The sequence below is a fragment of the Hippoglossus stenolepis genome, chromosome 7 (assembly GCF_022539355.2).
Source record: "Hippoglossus stenolepis isolate QCI-W04-F060 chromosome 7, HSTE1.2, whole genome shotgun sequence".
Lineage (NCBI taxonomy): Eukaryota > Metazoa > Chordata > Actinopteri > Pleuronectiformes > Pleuronectidae > Hippoglossus > Hippoglossus stenolepis.
Window position 1 is genome coordinate 18,973,656 of NC_061489.1, and position 12,772 is coordinate 18,986,427.

At 42.1% G+C, this 12,772-nt stretch overlaps 2 protein-coding genes across 2 annotated transcripts; both read right to left on the bottom strand.

The window, feature by feature from the left end:
- Positions 1 to 1,048: 1,048 nt before the first annotated feature.
- On the bottom strand, positions 1,049 to 3,637 carry mid1ip1l (MID1 interacting protein 1, like). Its single transcript, XM_035161858.2, has 2 exons — positions 3,479 to 3,637; positions 1,049 to 2,373 (listed from the first exon to the last, which is right to left on the bottom strand). The coding sequence occupies exon 2, from the start codon at positions 2,278 to 2,280 to the stop codon at positions 1,792 to 1,794; it is 489 nt and encodes a 162-aa protein (XP_035017749.1). The 5' UTR covers positions 2,281 to 2,373; positions 3,479 to 3,637; the 3' UTR covers positions 1,049 to 1,791.
- Positions 3,638 to 6,626: 2,989 nt separating this feature from the next.
- Positions 6,627 to 12,288, bottom strand: tspan7 (tetraspanin 7). Its single transcript, XM_035161914.2, has 8 exons — positions 12,065 to 12,288; positions 9,294 to 9,482; positions 9,127 to 9,201; positions 8,931 to 9,032; positions 8,282 to 8,437; positions 8,043 to 8,126; positions 7,512 to 7,596; positions 6,627 to 7,343 (listed from the first exon to the last, which is right to left on the bottom strand). The coding sequence occupies exons 1-7, from the start codon at positions 12,149 to 12,151 to the stop codon at positions 7,528 to 7,530; spliced, it is 762 nt and encodes a 253-aa protein (XP_035017805.1). The 5' UTR covers positions 12,152 to 12,288; the 3' UTR covers positions 6,627 to 7,343; positions 7,512 to 7,527.
- Positions 12,289 to 12,772: the final 484 nt, after the last annotated feature.

Here is a 12,772-nt window from a genome sequence, read left to right on the forward strand (position 1 = left end):
GCAGCACTTTCTCTGTGCAAACTCCGTGCCCTCTGCGTCCTCGTTGCTCCTGCTGGTCGGGGAACACCAGTTTGTTTGACCATGGCCACCGCTCGCTTCCTGGATGCCCTTCATCAGACGACCATCTCTTAATCACTGCTGTGCCTTTGAGAGGGGAAGAGAGAGGGGGGGGTGGCTTTGCGAACGGATTGGCTGCTCCTGGCAGAGCTGTTGCTAAGGGAGGGTTTGGCTCAGTGATGGATAGATGTGGCGGCTGTTAGGGGGTGGGTGTGTGTGTGTGGGGGCAACCACTGCAAGCAACGTGTACATCAATTTGATGTTTCATTTATACGCCACTGACGCCGTGTTCTGTGACTAAGCAGCAGGAACCTGTGACTGATCCTGTTCATATCCTCCAGAGGTTTTAAAGATCATGGTTTCTGTGTCACCAGGGTGCCACTTATTTTTATCAAGTTTATTGTCTCGCCAACAAAGTCTTATCACCTCTGATCGGTCAATGCACTTATCTGCGTTTTATGGCCCTGTTTCACACCGTTTGAGATTAGTGGACTGTAAATGTCTAGGAAGTTAGAAGCGATAGCAAAAATAGAAGGAAATACATGCAGAATCCACCACTGCCCAGAATTCAGTTGACTATTTTCTGAAGTGAGGTTTATAAACGGTAAACCACACATTTGTTTTCACAAGCAGCTGTAACACCACTGCAGTATATTTGCCTATCAGCCCAACTGTCTGTTTGAATACAACAGTCAGAATACATTGTGTGTTTGAGGAGAGCCGTGACCTCTTTACATCTCCTTTAGGTAAATCCTGTGCAAATCCCCTTACACAAGCTTGCTTGACCAGTATAAAACAAGGAACCAAGTCATGTCTTGTTTCAATACCGTGTTATGTCAAAAATGCCTCACCACTCATGCCTGGACAGGCCTCGAGCAGCAAAAGAAGAAACAGAAACAAAGTGTTGCTGAATGAGCCGCTACAGGAAAAAGGTATCAACGCCTCTTGCACACTTCCTGTTGACAAAGACAAAAGAAACCAAGCCAAAGAATAAGATTTCAATTATTTATTTCGTTTTTAACTGAGTCAATATAAAATTGGTTTTGAAATATCGTAGGACACTTAAATGAGCCGTTGCATCATAAACACCTTGAACCATTTAAGCACAGAGACAATGGGGAGTTAACTGAACAGGGCATGAGAGAATACAAAAGTCAAGGCACACCATGTTAGATACACAGAGTGGAAAGATTTAAAACCTCTGCTGGTAAGAGCCCTTCAGCTCAGCATAAGAACCATGTCAGATCTTTAAAAAAGGAGGGACGAATAACCAGCATTCAATATCTCCTACAGTCGAACCTTTTATTCAAAAACGGACACATCGATCTGGCCACAAAATCATGTTAAAATTTGAAAATGAAGACAAAAGGGGAAGTGCAAGTTTCTGCATAAACCAGAGCTGTGCTTCATTTGGACTCGAGTACGGATTCAATAAACCTCCACCTGAGCACAAAGTGTCAACCCCCGCACCGACAAACAGGCCCAGGTTGACACGTGCAGGCGTCATTGGTTCAGGTATGTTTAACATGGGAAAGAAGAAGAAGAAGAAGAATTCTGGGAGTGTCACTACACAGGAGTGAGAAGTCACTAAGTGATTGCCCTGGTCAGTTCACTGTCCATTGAGATCTATTCTGAAGAGAGGGGGCCCTTCAACACATCCAATTAGTTAAAGTCAAGCAGTCCGGCTGAAGTGGGGGAATAAAAACAGAAAGAAGAAGAAAACAGTGGGGACTTCTATCTGATGAAGTTTCCTCCTCCGATTTCTCTCTTGTATCTGTTGGTGAGATTGTCCGCTTGCAACGTGAGCTTGGACAGAACGCCAAACAGTCCTCGGAGGTGAAAATGAAACTGATGCTCCAGGTCTGTGTGCTCGTCCGTCTGCAGATCCCCGGTGACCGGCTGCTGCTCCTCCTGCTTCACCGCCATCTCCAGGAAGCTGGCGCCGCTGCTCATCTCCCTCTTCAGCATACCCCACTCCATGTCGTTCTTTATGGACTTGAGGAGCAGGTAGTGCTCGTACATGTCCCTCTGCTTGTTGGGACACTGCGGCACGTTGTTGTTGGCCTCCACCTCGCTGGCTGCCTGCTCCTCCAGCGGCATGTCTCGCAGCAGGCTGGGCACCATGATGGTCTCGTCCATGTTGTTGGCGGCCGCTATGAAGCGGTGCATGACGTTGATGAGGGAGTGCTTGTTGCTGGCGGAGTCGCTGATGAGCTGCATCATTTTGAAGGCTTTGAGTTGGCGTAGTTACAGCGGAAAAGTGGTAGGTTGGGTTGTTTGAGGCGGGGATGCTGGGGCAATTTAGAGGTGGCTGATCTGCAAGAGGAGAGGAAATGTGAGGAGGCTGCAAAAACAAGCCACACAGATCATCCCGGGTCACTTCTGTGAACATTTAGACTTGCTTTCAATTCCTCAATGTTTACCCACAACTACTGTTTATAAACAACCCGAATGTAACCCACACAAAAATCTTGTTTCCCCAATTGGATCCACAGCTTTAGTCCGCAGTTGTGAAAACTGTCCCCTGCTAACAGGTCTTTAGAAGGACTTTCAGACACAGCCCCCCCACTAGCAGCCGAGCACATGAAGGCTAGTTGATGTTCACAACACTGAGCTGGAGTCTGCAGCATTAAACTAACTTCCCATGCACAGTGCTGCAGCTGAAGAGCCTTCACCAACTGTTCTAATCGAAAATGAAAAAATGAAACTAAAGTGGCGGATGGAAGCATTTTGACTACGAGGCACACGACCAGGGAAAGACAATGGATGATGCTAATTGTTTGGAGAGGCCGGTAAAGCGCAACAAGTTCCAACACTGAAGTATTAAATCATAAAAGGTTAACCGTTTAACTATTAGCAAGCGGCTACATTAGCAGTCAGTTAGGTTATCATTAAGCTAGCGGCCAATAATAAAAAGGCCTAACGTTGACGTGGGAGCTGGACAGGAACCGTCAGTCCTGCTCGTCTGTAGCGTTAATTTGTCTGAAAATGTATTTGTTTCCCTTAAAGTCCCAGATTGAAGCTGAGGAGAGTCCACCAGCAGCTGGACATGAACTGATGTTATTGCTCCAATTTTTATTAAAACATTTTTCATTCCGATTTGAAGTGTTTGGTAATTTTCACCCCCGTGATATAGAAAATGGCATCGAGCATCTTCCACCCAGGACACCCCCCCCTACACACACACATCCCCCCCCACACCCCCACCCACACACCAGGAAACATGACGAAACAGATGCAGCTTGTTTCTCATCATCTGGTTATAATCTGATAACACAACTGCTGCAGCCGCACATCTGGATCGCTACTCCATCCACATTGTGTCGCATCGCATCTGTCAAACATCGTGACCTTGGATTCCTCCGCACGGACGGATCAGTGAGAACTCGCAGCTGAGGCTTCGAGTGTAAACAGAACTGACCTGAACCACGAAGTGAAGCTGAGGGAAAATCAGATTAGATCTTCTCAGACTCTGCGCGTCATCCGCCGGGAAGCAACACACTTATTTCCCCGGCTTCCTCTCGGCTGAACGCGGCTTTTATACCACACGCGCCGGGGCTGGGGCGGAAGAAAGGAAGCAGCAAACCCCGCCCTCCGTGTTGCTTCCCCGCAGAGCCGATTGGCCGGCGCGGAGAGGGATGGGCGCGTCCAAGCGAGCACCTCATCCATATCCGACCAATGGCAACGCGCATGGCAGCTGTCTGTCAAACGGGCTTTCCCCCACGGTGTGCGGTGATTGGCTGCTCATCTCTTCCGGTTCCGTTTGTTGCCTGAAGGCAAACGATGAAAATACGCAGTTATTATATTTTGCAGCGTTTTTTTCTGCCTTTTTGCGTCAATTTTATCTTTCGATCTTTCGTTTTTTTGCGTCAGAAAGTGGATTTTGAGCTTATTTCTTTTATTTCGCTTGTATTTCATCATTTCAATGGAGTCAATCTGTTTCTATAGCTGCCTCAGTTTATTATTGCACCAGTACTGCCCCCTGGTGGACATATGGTGTTAATTGAAATCCTTCTCTATCTAATTACTGAATCTAAAATATATATATATATATTATTTTCGTCACTTTTAATAACAATACAAATTATTCTATTCTTCATTTTTTTGTAATGTGTCTTCTCTTATTTGCTTTAATCTTAATCATATTGGCTTTTTGTTGTCTATCTATCTATCTCATAGCAATCTAACACAACATACAGCTTTAGATATTGAGATATGTACTTTCTTTCTTCCCACCTGTATATGACATATGTTTGAATATGTTTTAATGATTATATTTTTATCTCACTATTATCTTTTGTCTCCTGTTTTTTGTTTTCCCTTCTCCTATTCTTGTGTGCTGCCACTGTCATTTAAGCTATTGGATGCCTGAAGTATCTATCTATCTATTCATCTATATCTATCTATCTATCTATCTATCTATCTATCTATCTATCTATCTATCTATCTATCATTTCTGAAAGGAGTCAATGTAAAAACAGTCTCCCACTCTTATTATTTGATTCCTGTGTCTCCATTAATTGACAGTTGACAATCTACAGTGTGATCAATAGAATGTAAAAGCCTCCACAGTTCTTCACTCACCAGACTCTTCCAGGTTATTTTACATGCTGTAGCAGAAGGTGTCTCCCTGTGTGGCTGCATGTTGCAGGGTCACAGCAGCTCTGACCTGCTCTAAGAATAGACACAGTGTTTACAGATTGTCTGAACTCAGTTATAAGGATAAACCTCAGGTTTATTACACGGGGTCATTAGAACACTCACCTTTGTGTTCTCTTTGATAAAGTAGGTTGTTATTGTGTGGAGACGTGAGGGACATTGGTGTTTACTTTTCTAAGAAGCTGTTAGTGGAACCTGACTCCCTCTATCTTTTCCATGTGACTTTGACACTGCGGCTCAACACATTACACTATGGTTGGTTGATGCTTAACAAACACCAAACCAGAACGGATCTAGGAAAAAATGCTTTTGCTGGTGGTGCAACAACTTCATGGAAATCTGCAACATCTGAAGAAAATCACAACACTTATGTCTTTCTGTAACTTAAAGTACATTCAGTAATCATTCTCATCCTGGATTCACAGAGACTGTTTTTTTTTTTTTAACCTCCATGTGATTTCTCTTAACTCTGAACAGAGTGTTAATTCGTGTTTAGCTGCAAAAAATAAAATCATAGGACACAAAGGTCTGGTTTTGGGCAAATACTGTTGACTATACGTAGGAAGAGAAATGCAGGAGCAGACGTTTCATGTGTGCACAGAAACAGCGAGAGTGCAAGTAGAAGAGCTGAAGCTGAAGCTTAAGTGCAGGAAATCTGAGCGCAAACTGAAAGAGCACTCTCTTGAATAAACATAGGACAAAATACTCCATAATGTGTTGAAGATTATGTGAAACTATTGTGAGGTCTCAGCACTCAGGAGTTACTCAAGAGGATTTATTCATAAATTAGAGCATTTTAATGTGAATTGTGTAATTTGGAAGATATTCCCTTGAATTACTTAAACTGCTGAGGTCCCATATTAACACCAGATAAACTCCTGAATAAAAACCTTTACGCAGAAAAGAAAAGAATTTGAAAATACATTTTAGTCGATCTTTTAAAGAACTGTGTGAACAATATGAACGATTAGAGGCAGTAAGACCGGTTTAACTGCTATGGGAATATGACTGTTGTTTTATGACAGGCTGTTATTTAGAACCTTTACTGTGGATCGGCAGGTATCTTTATGTAACACACTGTAAATGAGCAACACGTATTAGAGGCCTGAGCAGGAGCTGACGGTGATTCAGCCGTGAACGTTGAAATGTATTAACATGGCTGACACATTTTAATAGGATATATTTAATGATATAAAAGAAAAATACAACTTGAGGAGTGAACACAGGCGCTGGTGAGAGGCCAAACATGTTTCTATCAATGTTTGAGCTGATTTAAATCAGAGTAACGGTGTGAAGACTACTGAGAAAACCTTTATTGGATATGAATTTGATCTGAATTTACAAAGTTTTGAATCTACCAAATTCAGGACTGTTACAGCCTCATTCTCTCCGGCTGTGGCACAATAGGATTAAAGCTGTTGATGTGTAAATTTGGTAATCGACCATATCTTGTGGGATTCATGGTCTGTTCTACATTTGTATAATCTTATTTTGCTGTTTCTTAGCTCTGCTGTAACTGAGAGATATGGACAGAGAATTGCTTTTTGATCATAAAGAGTATAAAGAGTTTAGTTTATAGATATCTGAATTCACTTATATTTCTGTCAAATATCAGACAGAAATAAAAATTCTTAAAAATAGCATTTAAGAATTTTTTATACAATTACTTGAACAAATAGATCACAAAGTATGCCAAAAATCATTTAATACCCACAACTACAACCACACACTGCACTAAGGTATTTTAAGCATAAAGCTGACGTTTAATTAAAAGTCGTCCTGCATATTAAAAAAAACTAGACGCCTTTCCCACCTTGTAATTTGAATCCCTAACAAGGCCCCAAATAACTGAGTCATCTGCCAAAACATCGACTTCAGCCGTGGAACAGACGCATCCTGAGCTGAAAATCTTTGGTCAAGATACTGGATTTCATCTTTATTTAAATTTTTTCAAGTATTTCACATGCATCAACAGACGAATAACAACTGAAACACTGAGAACTTTGAAATGAAGGTGGCTGGGTACACATGAATACAGGCTCTCAACAATACTGGCCTACACAACCATTAGCAAGGCCTGTTTTCCACACTCCCCCCTCAGACCTTACTGCAAGTCACACGTATTTGATTTCAGAGTGGCGACCTCTTGTCCATCTCCCGGGCTAAATCGGTTTCACAGACAAATTCACTTAGTGTTGAGAGAACCTGCACATTTATCAGCTCGTCATCTACGTTTGATTTGCTACAGACTAAATATAGCAACATTACAAAATAAGGCAGCTGCAACACACAGAGAGAAACTGGTTGAGTTCATTAACTCAAACGAAAAAAAAAGGATAATCTATATCTTAATGAAAATTCCCTAATTGAGTCCGAGGAGTATCGCTGACCTCCGAAGTGTCCAGGTCCCTTTTCTCTTTCGTCGAACTACGCTGCGGGTTTTGTCCCTTTCTGATTCTCCTGTTACATTTTTTCCCTACATTTTGTCATCGATGACACTTGATACTGGAAGTGTTTTTCCCTTGCTAAAATGATAATAACTAGCACACATACACACACGCACAATATAAAAAAATCACAGGAGATTCGTTTTAGTCCGTTTTCACCAGGAGCAGCACACCAGTGACCTGCAAACGCAAAACAGAAAGTTTGGAATAAAAGCAGCTCATTTGCATTCGAACATTAGATCATTAAATCGCTGCTGTTGCTTCTCGGTATAATCTGTGCTGATTTGAATGAAGCACGATTCTTTCTCACGTCTCCAATATTTCATCACTTTGACACGTAAGTCTTACCTGCGACAGGTCACAGTTAGACCATCTCATACTGGTTGTTGGTGATGTATCGGGACAAGCAGCAAGCCAAGAAAATCCCAATGAGCTGAGAGGAAACAGTTTGAAACAATATCGAGTTAACACACACATGTTGGTGATGGTCATTAACAGTGTCTTTAACCCCTTGGCCGACAGGAAGAAAACTGATATCTGACTGTTCTCGTCGTTTTATTTATTTGTTTATTCTACAGGGACAGAACAGATTAATAAACACCACTTTAAATGTGCCAGACTTAACCAAGGTTATTTTCTATCTGTAGTCCCTGGACAGATGTTACAATGTCATCTGTCCAGATGTTTCCCCAGTGGACTGCTGTCTGTCGCTGAATCCCCAGATCTGGTTCCCATAACCGACAGGCATCATGGCCAAAGCTACAAACATTATACTTGATGTTGGAGAAAATATATATTTGTACACGAACCCACCAGAGGCACAACGCAGCTTCATTTGTTTCCTGCGATTAAATACATCTGAGAGAACGTGGGATGTACCTGGAAGAATGCAATCCCAAAGGAGATCCCTGCAATGATTCCCAGGTTGGCCTCCATTGTACTTGTCACTTTAGCGAAGCAGCCCTACACAGCAGAGGAAGAAAGATTTATAGAGCGGCTAAGAAAGTGACAGTTTTGGATTTAAACTGGTGACCATGCGTGTCGTCGACAGATGTTTAAATCATTTGAATACATGACTGATTTGAAGCTACATAATATGTTGTGGGCAGTGAACTCACCGTCGTGTACACTTCACTCTCAGCCTTGTCGAGGTCTTTCAGGGACTCGGGTGAGCACTTGAGGTCGTCTTTGCAGCAGCTGGCAGGGACGCCCTTCTCTTTAAAGTAAGCCGTGTCGCTCCAGTCGGTGTAATTTTTCACCCCGCAGCAATGCAGCTACAAGGAACAAAACATTTTTTTACTTACTCCGAAATACACATTCAACATTTTAAGATTTGATGTTACAGTCCCTGCCGGTGCCGTCTTCACCATGCAGTAGCTGCCACATTTGTAGAGAAATATAGAATCCATTGTGTACACTGTCTTTTTAATATATAGCAGGGTTTACATGCATGTCACTGCTGAAGAAGAAACACTGCTTATGCAATGGTGCATTTTAAGATTGAACGTGCCCCTGGCTATGTAAGGGGGAGAATGCCAGAAAAGCCTCGAGGCATGCATCATGCAGATGCACGTCACAATGACATGGTCTTGTAACTCTGCAGAACTTTTACATGCAGAAAAAAATCTATAAAACCCAACAAAGGAAAGAAAAACTGAAAAAGCATGATGTAATATTATATTAGGTTTAAAATATCCCGACATAAACTCAAGTTCTTTGATTGTCCATCGAGACAGAAACAAAGTGGACCACATGAGTGTAACTTACAGCCTTCTGGATGGTGTCCACTGCAGTGCTGCTGCTGCCGCCGTCAGTGCTGTTGTAGGTCTTCACAGCATTTTCATAGGCCGTGCCTAATTTGGCTTTAATCTGGTGAAATCAAATCAAAAAGGTAGAATTTATTTCATTTGAGCTGATGTGACCCGTCTGCGAAACATTTCAATGTTTGGCACCAGTGACTCACCTCGTGTCTGAAGATAAAGCCTGAGATACCTGCCACAAGCTCCGCCAGGAACACCAAGATCAGAAACATGGCATACTGCGGAACCAACACAGGGGGGGAAAACAGTTATATATGGTCACACCTGAGAGGGGGGGGTATGTTTTCAGGAGAACTGCTCCTTCACTGACCAGTTTGAGCATCCATGGGCTGCCGCGGCATGTAGCGAAGCAACCGAACAGCCCAAAAATAACGATGGTGGCTCCGGTCCCAATGAGGACATATGGTGCATTGGTGCTCTCCTCAGAAGCCAGGGAGAGATAGGCCTCGAGGCTCACCTTCCCCCACACCCCGACCGCCAGCAGGATCACGCCTGTGAACTGCAGGAGACAGCAGGGCATCAAAGAGCCACACAGTAAGATGAGGAGGGTCGGACACAAAACCTGAGATTAAAGCCTCCAAAGCACTTCCCCCCTGAATCAGTATCAATTTATCACACATGAAGGATTTTTAATTATCACATTTACGGTGAATTGTTTTGAGCTGCTAAAATAAAGAATGACATGTTTATGAGCGGAAATGTGAGGATTGACAGTGATGTTTTCTCTCATAAAAACCCAAGTTTAAAGGGACTTTAACAACTTGTGACGGAATAAAGCTGAAGTTGTCTGCATCAATTCTGAAAATCAAATATTCGTTAAAATCCTGTCTCGAGCCAAAAGGACACACATGATGATTCCAGCTTCTTAAATGTGAAGAGTTTCAGTTTTTTGGGGGCTTTGGACCATTGGATCAAACGAAATAAGCAATCTGATGGATTTGATGAACATATTTAGCCATTTTTCTGTGAACAAAAGTAAAGCAGATCAAGTGATGATGAACATAATGAGCTGAATGATAATCAATCAGGCAATAAACACAAAACTACTTTAATTCAATGTTAAAGATATTTTTCTTACTAAAATGCCAAATATTTCCAACATCTCAACTGTAGAAATGTGATGCTTTTATTTAAGTCCTATATGATAATGAATGGTTAGTGTATTGTGGGTTAGTGGACATTTGTATTGTGGTTTCGTCTGTTTCAGAATCGTTAGTATTGAGTCTACAATATTGTTTACAGTCAACACATCTTCACTGAACTCTCCTGTCACCTGTATCAGTAAAAGACAGATGTTTGATAAGCAGCAGTTTGTCTATTTACCGTCAGGATTTTACATAAAAACGAAAGACACCTGGGACTATGGCCTCGGCCTGTGATTCAGTCATCTCAGCATCTTTTCCTTTACCACTGCTCTCACAAGTCATTAGCCTGAGGCGAGACATCAGCTCAACCAGCCAAGACCAATATATCGTCAGATAAAATCACTGACCTGAACTTTGTGTCTGCAGCAGCAGCCTGAGACGGCTGTTTGCTCAGGTACAAAGATTAACAGGGGGAGCGACGATAAGTGCTCATTTTCTTCTCAATGCCACCTCGTGTTTATATTTTACCAACATGTAATGGGGGCTGCAAACAGCAGCTGCTTCAACTATCAGTTACCCTGCTGATTATTGTCTTGATTAACCGTGTTGTTGTAATTAAAGTTTTAGAAAAACGTAATAAAAGCTTGTTTAAAGTTCCCACAGTCCAAGGTCATGTCTTCATGATATCCAGTTTAATAAACATGCCATGGAAAAGTAAATCATTGTAATCCAAGTGAAACATTTATCAAAAGGAGGATCAGCAACTATTTTGATAAGGACGTAATAACTTTTTCTATGTTAATATATCAAACATTTGCTTGTTCCAGCTTTTTAAATATTTTGTCCAATGTAATAAACTGGAATGAATCCTTTGTTTTAGAACTGCTTGTAAGAAAACAAGACATTTGACGACGTCAACTTTAGCTACTGGAGACTGTACTGGCAGTTTCACCAAATTATGACTTTTAAAACCAAATAATTAATCAACTTATCACAAAAATAATCAGCAGATTCATTAACGGTGTTAATACGTTTAAGTTTAAACCCTCGATCAAATCCACACAACTGAGAAACTGAAACGAACAAAGGTTTTGCTTTTGTGTTGACACGTTATTTAGGAGGTCAAGGTTTTCTTAAGGATTGTTTAAAAGTTACATTGCACCACTGTGGGTCACAGGAAGGACACAGTGAACACAAAAATAAAACCTCATTGGTGAATCGATAAATAATTATAAAATTTGAGTTTTCGCAAAGTTTACTTAGATAGTAACAGTAAACTGAATTAGGGCAATTCCTTGGCCAGTTTTAAATGAATACAACAACTAATGTCATTCATCATCAGTCAAAAACAGGATTTATAAATAAAGAAATACATAAAATTATCAGGAAACCGCAAATATTTGGTAAAAGTTGATCCACTTTCTGTCGATGTGAAGATCTGCGAGCTGGTCCTCAGCTTTAAACTGACTTTTACTCACAGAACAAATAAATTACAAACAAACTACTTTAACAACAGATTCACAAACTGAATCCACGATCAGACACAGCGAACAAACCAACGATCCTCCGGTCAGTCTACGTGTACCGATTAATCGACCACAGCTCTTTGTTACCAAGTAGAACAACAGAGAAGCAAACGGGGGGTTGAATGTAACTTTAAACGGATGATGTGTGAAATGTAACAACACTGCGAGTGAAACAGTGAGTTAGAGAAACACCGAGAAACAGACAGTAAGTCCACGAGCCGCTGCTTGTACATGACACGTTGATGCTTTTCTCTGCGACCGAACAACAAACATCTGCTTCACGGCTCCGACATTTCCAACAAGTGGTTCTGTGTGAACTCGACAGCTGTGACCGGAGGACATGTTGTCAACACGGGTCCCTGTGCGGGTCGTGATTTGAGGGAAACCGTGTGTTCGCTCCGCAGCTTCTCCTGTTAGCTCATTGTTGCTTCAGCTCGTCGTCCCTCCAACTTCCACGAGTCCGGACTCACCCAGAAAATGAGGCTGTAAGAGATGAGGAAGGTTTTCAGGCAGGTGATCACTGGCTTCGTCTGAAGCCGCCGAGACGGCGGAGACATGGCGGAGGTTGAGATTCAGGACAATAACGAGACGAGGAAATGTTTGGCTTCTTCTCTGCGCCCCGGAGGAGAGGAGGAAAAAAGTTGGAGAGGAAAACAGAGAGAGGAGACTGGAGGGAGGGGGGGGGGAGTGTCGTCACTGACCCACATTCACTTTCCTGAAGGGGCAACGTCCCTCCTCCACTCAGATCCACATCCACATCCACACCAGATTCAGACCAGATCCTGATCCAGATCCAGATCCAGATCCACACCACATCCAGATCCTGATCCCCACTAGATCCAGATACACACTTTCACACCGGATTCAGAATCAGACCCAGATCCACACTTTCACACCAGATTCAGAATCAGACCCGGGTCCACACTCGATCCGGATCCACACTTTCACACCGGATTCAGAATCAGATCCAGATCCACACTACATCTATATCCAGATCCAGTCCAGAGTAAAATCTGCAGAAACATTTGAATAATTTCACCTTCAGATTATAAATGAAAACATGAACTAAAAACACTTTATTTTAACAGACAAATTTAACTTTTTAAAGTCAATTCATCGTAATATCATTGTGTAATTTAGTTCTGTCTCCCTTTATGTTTACACCGGGCATCAGAGAG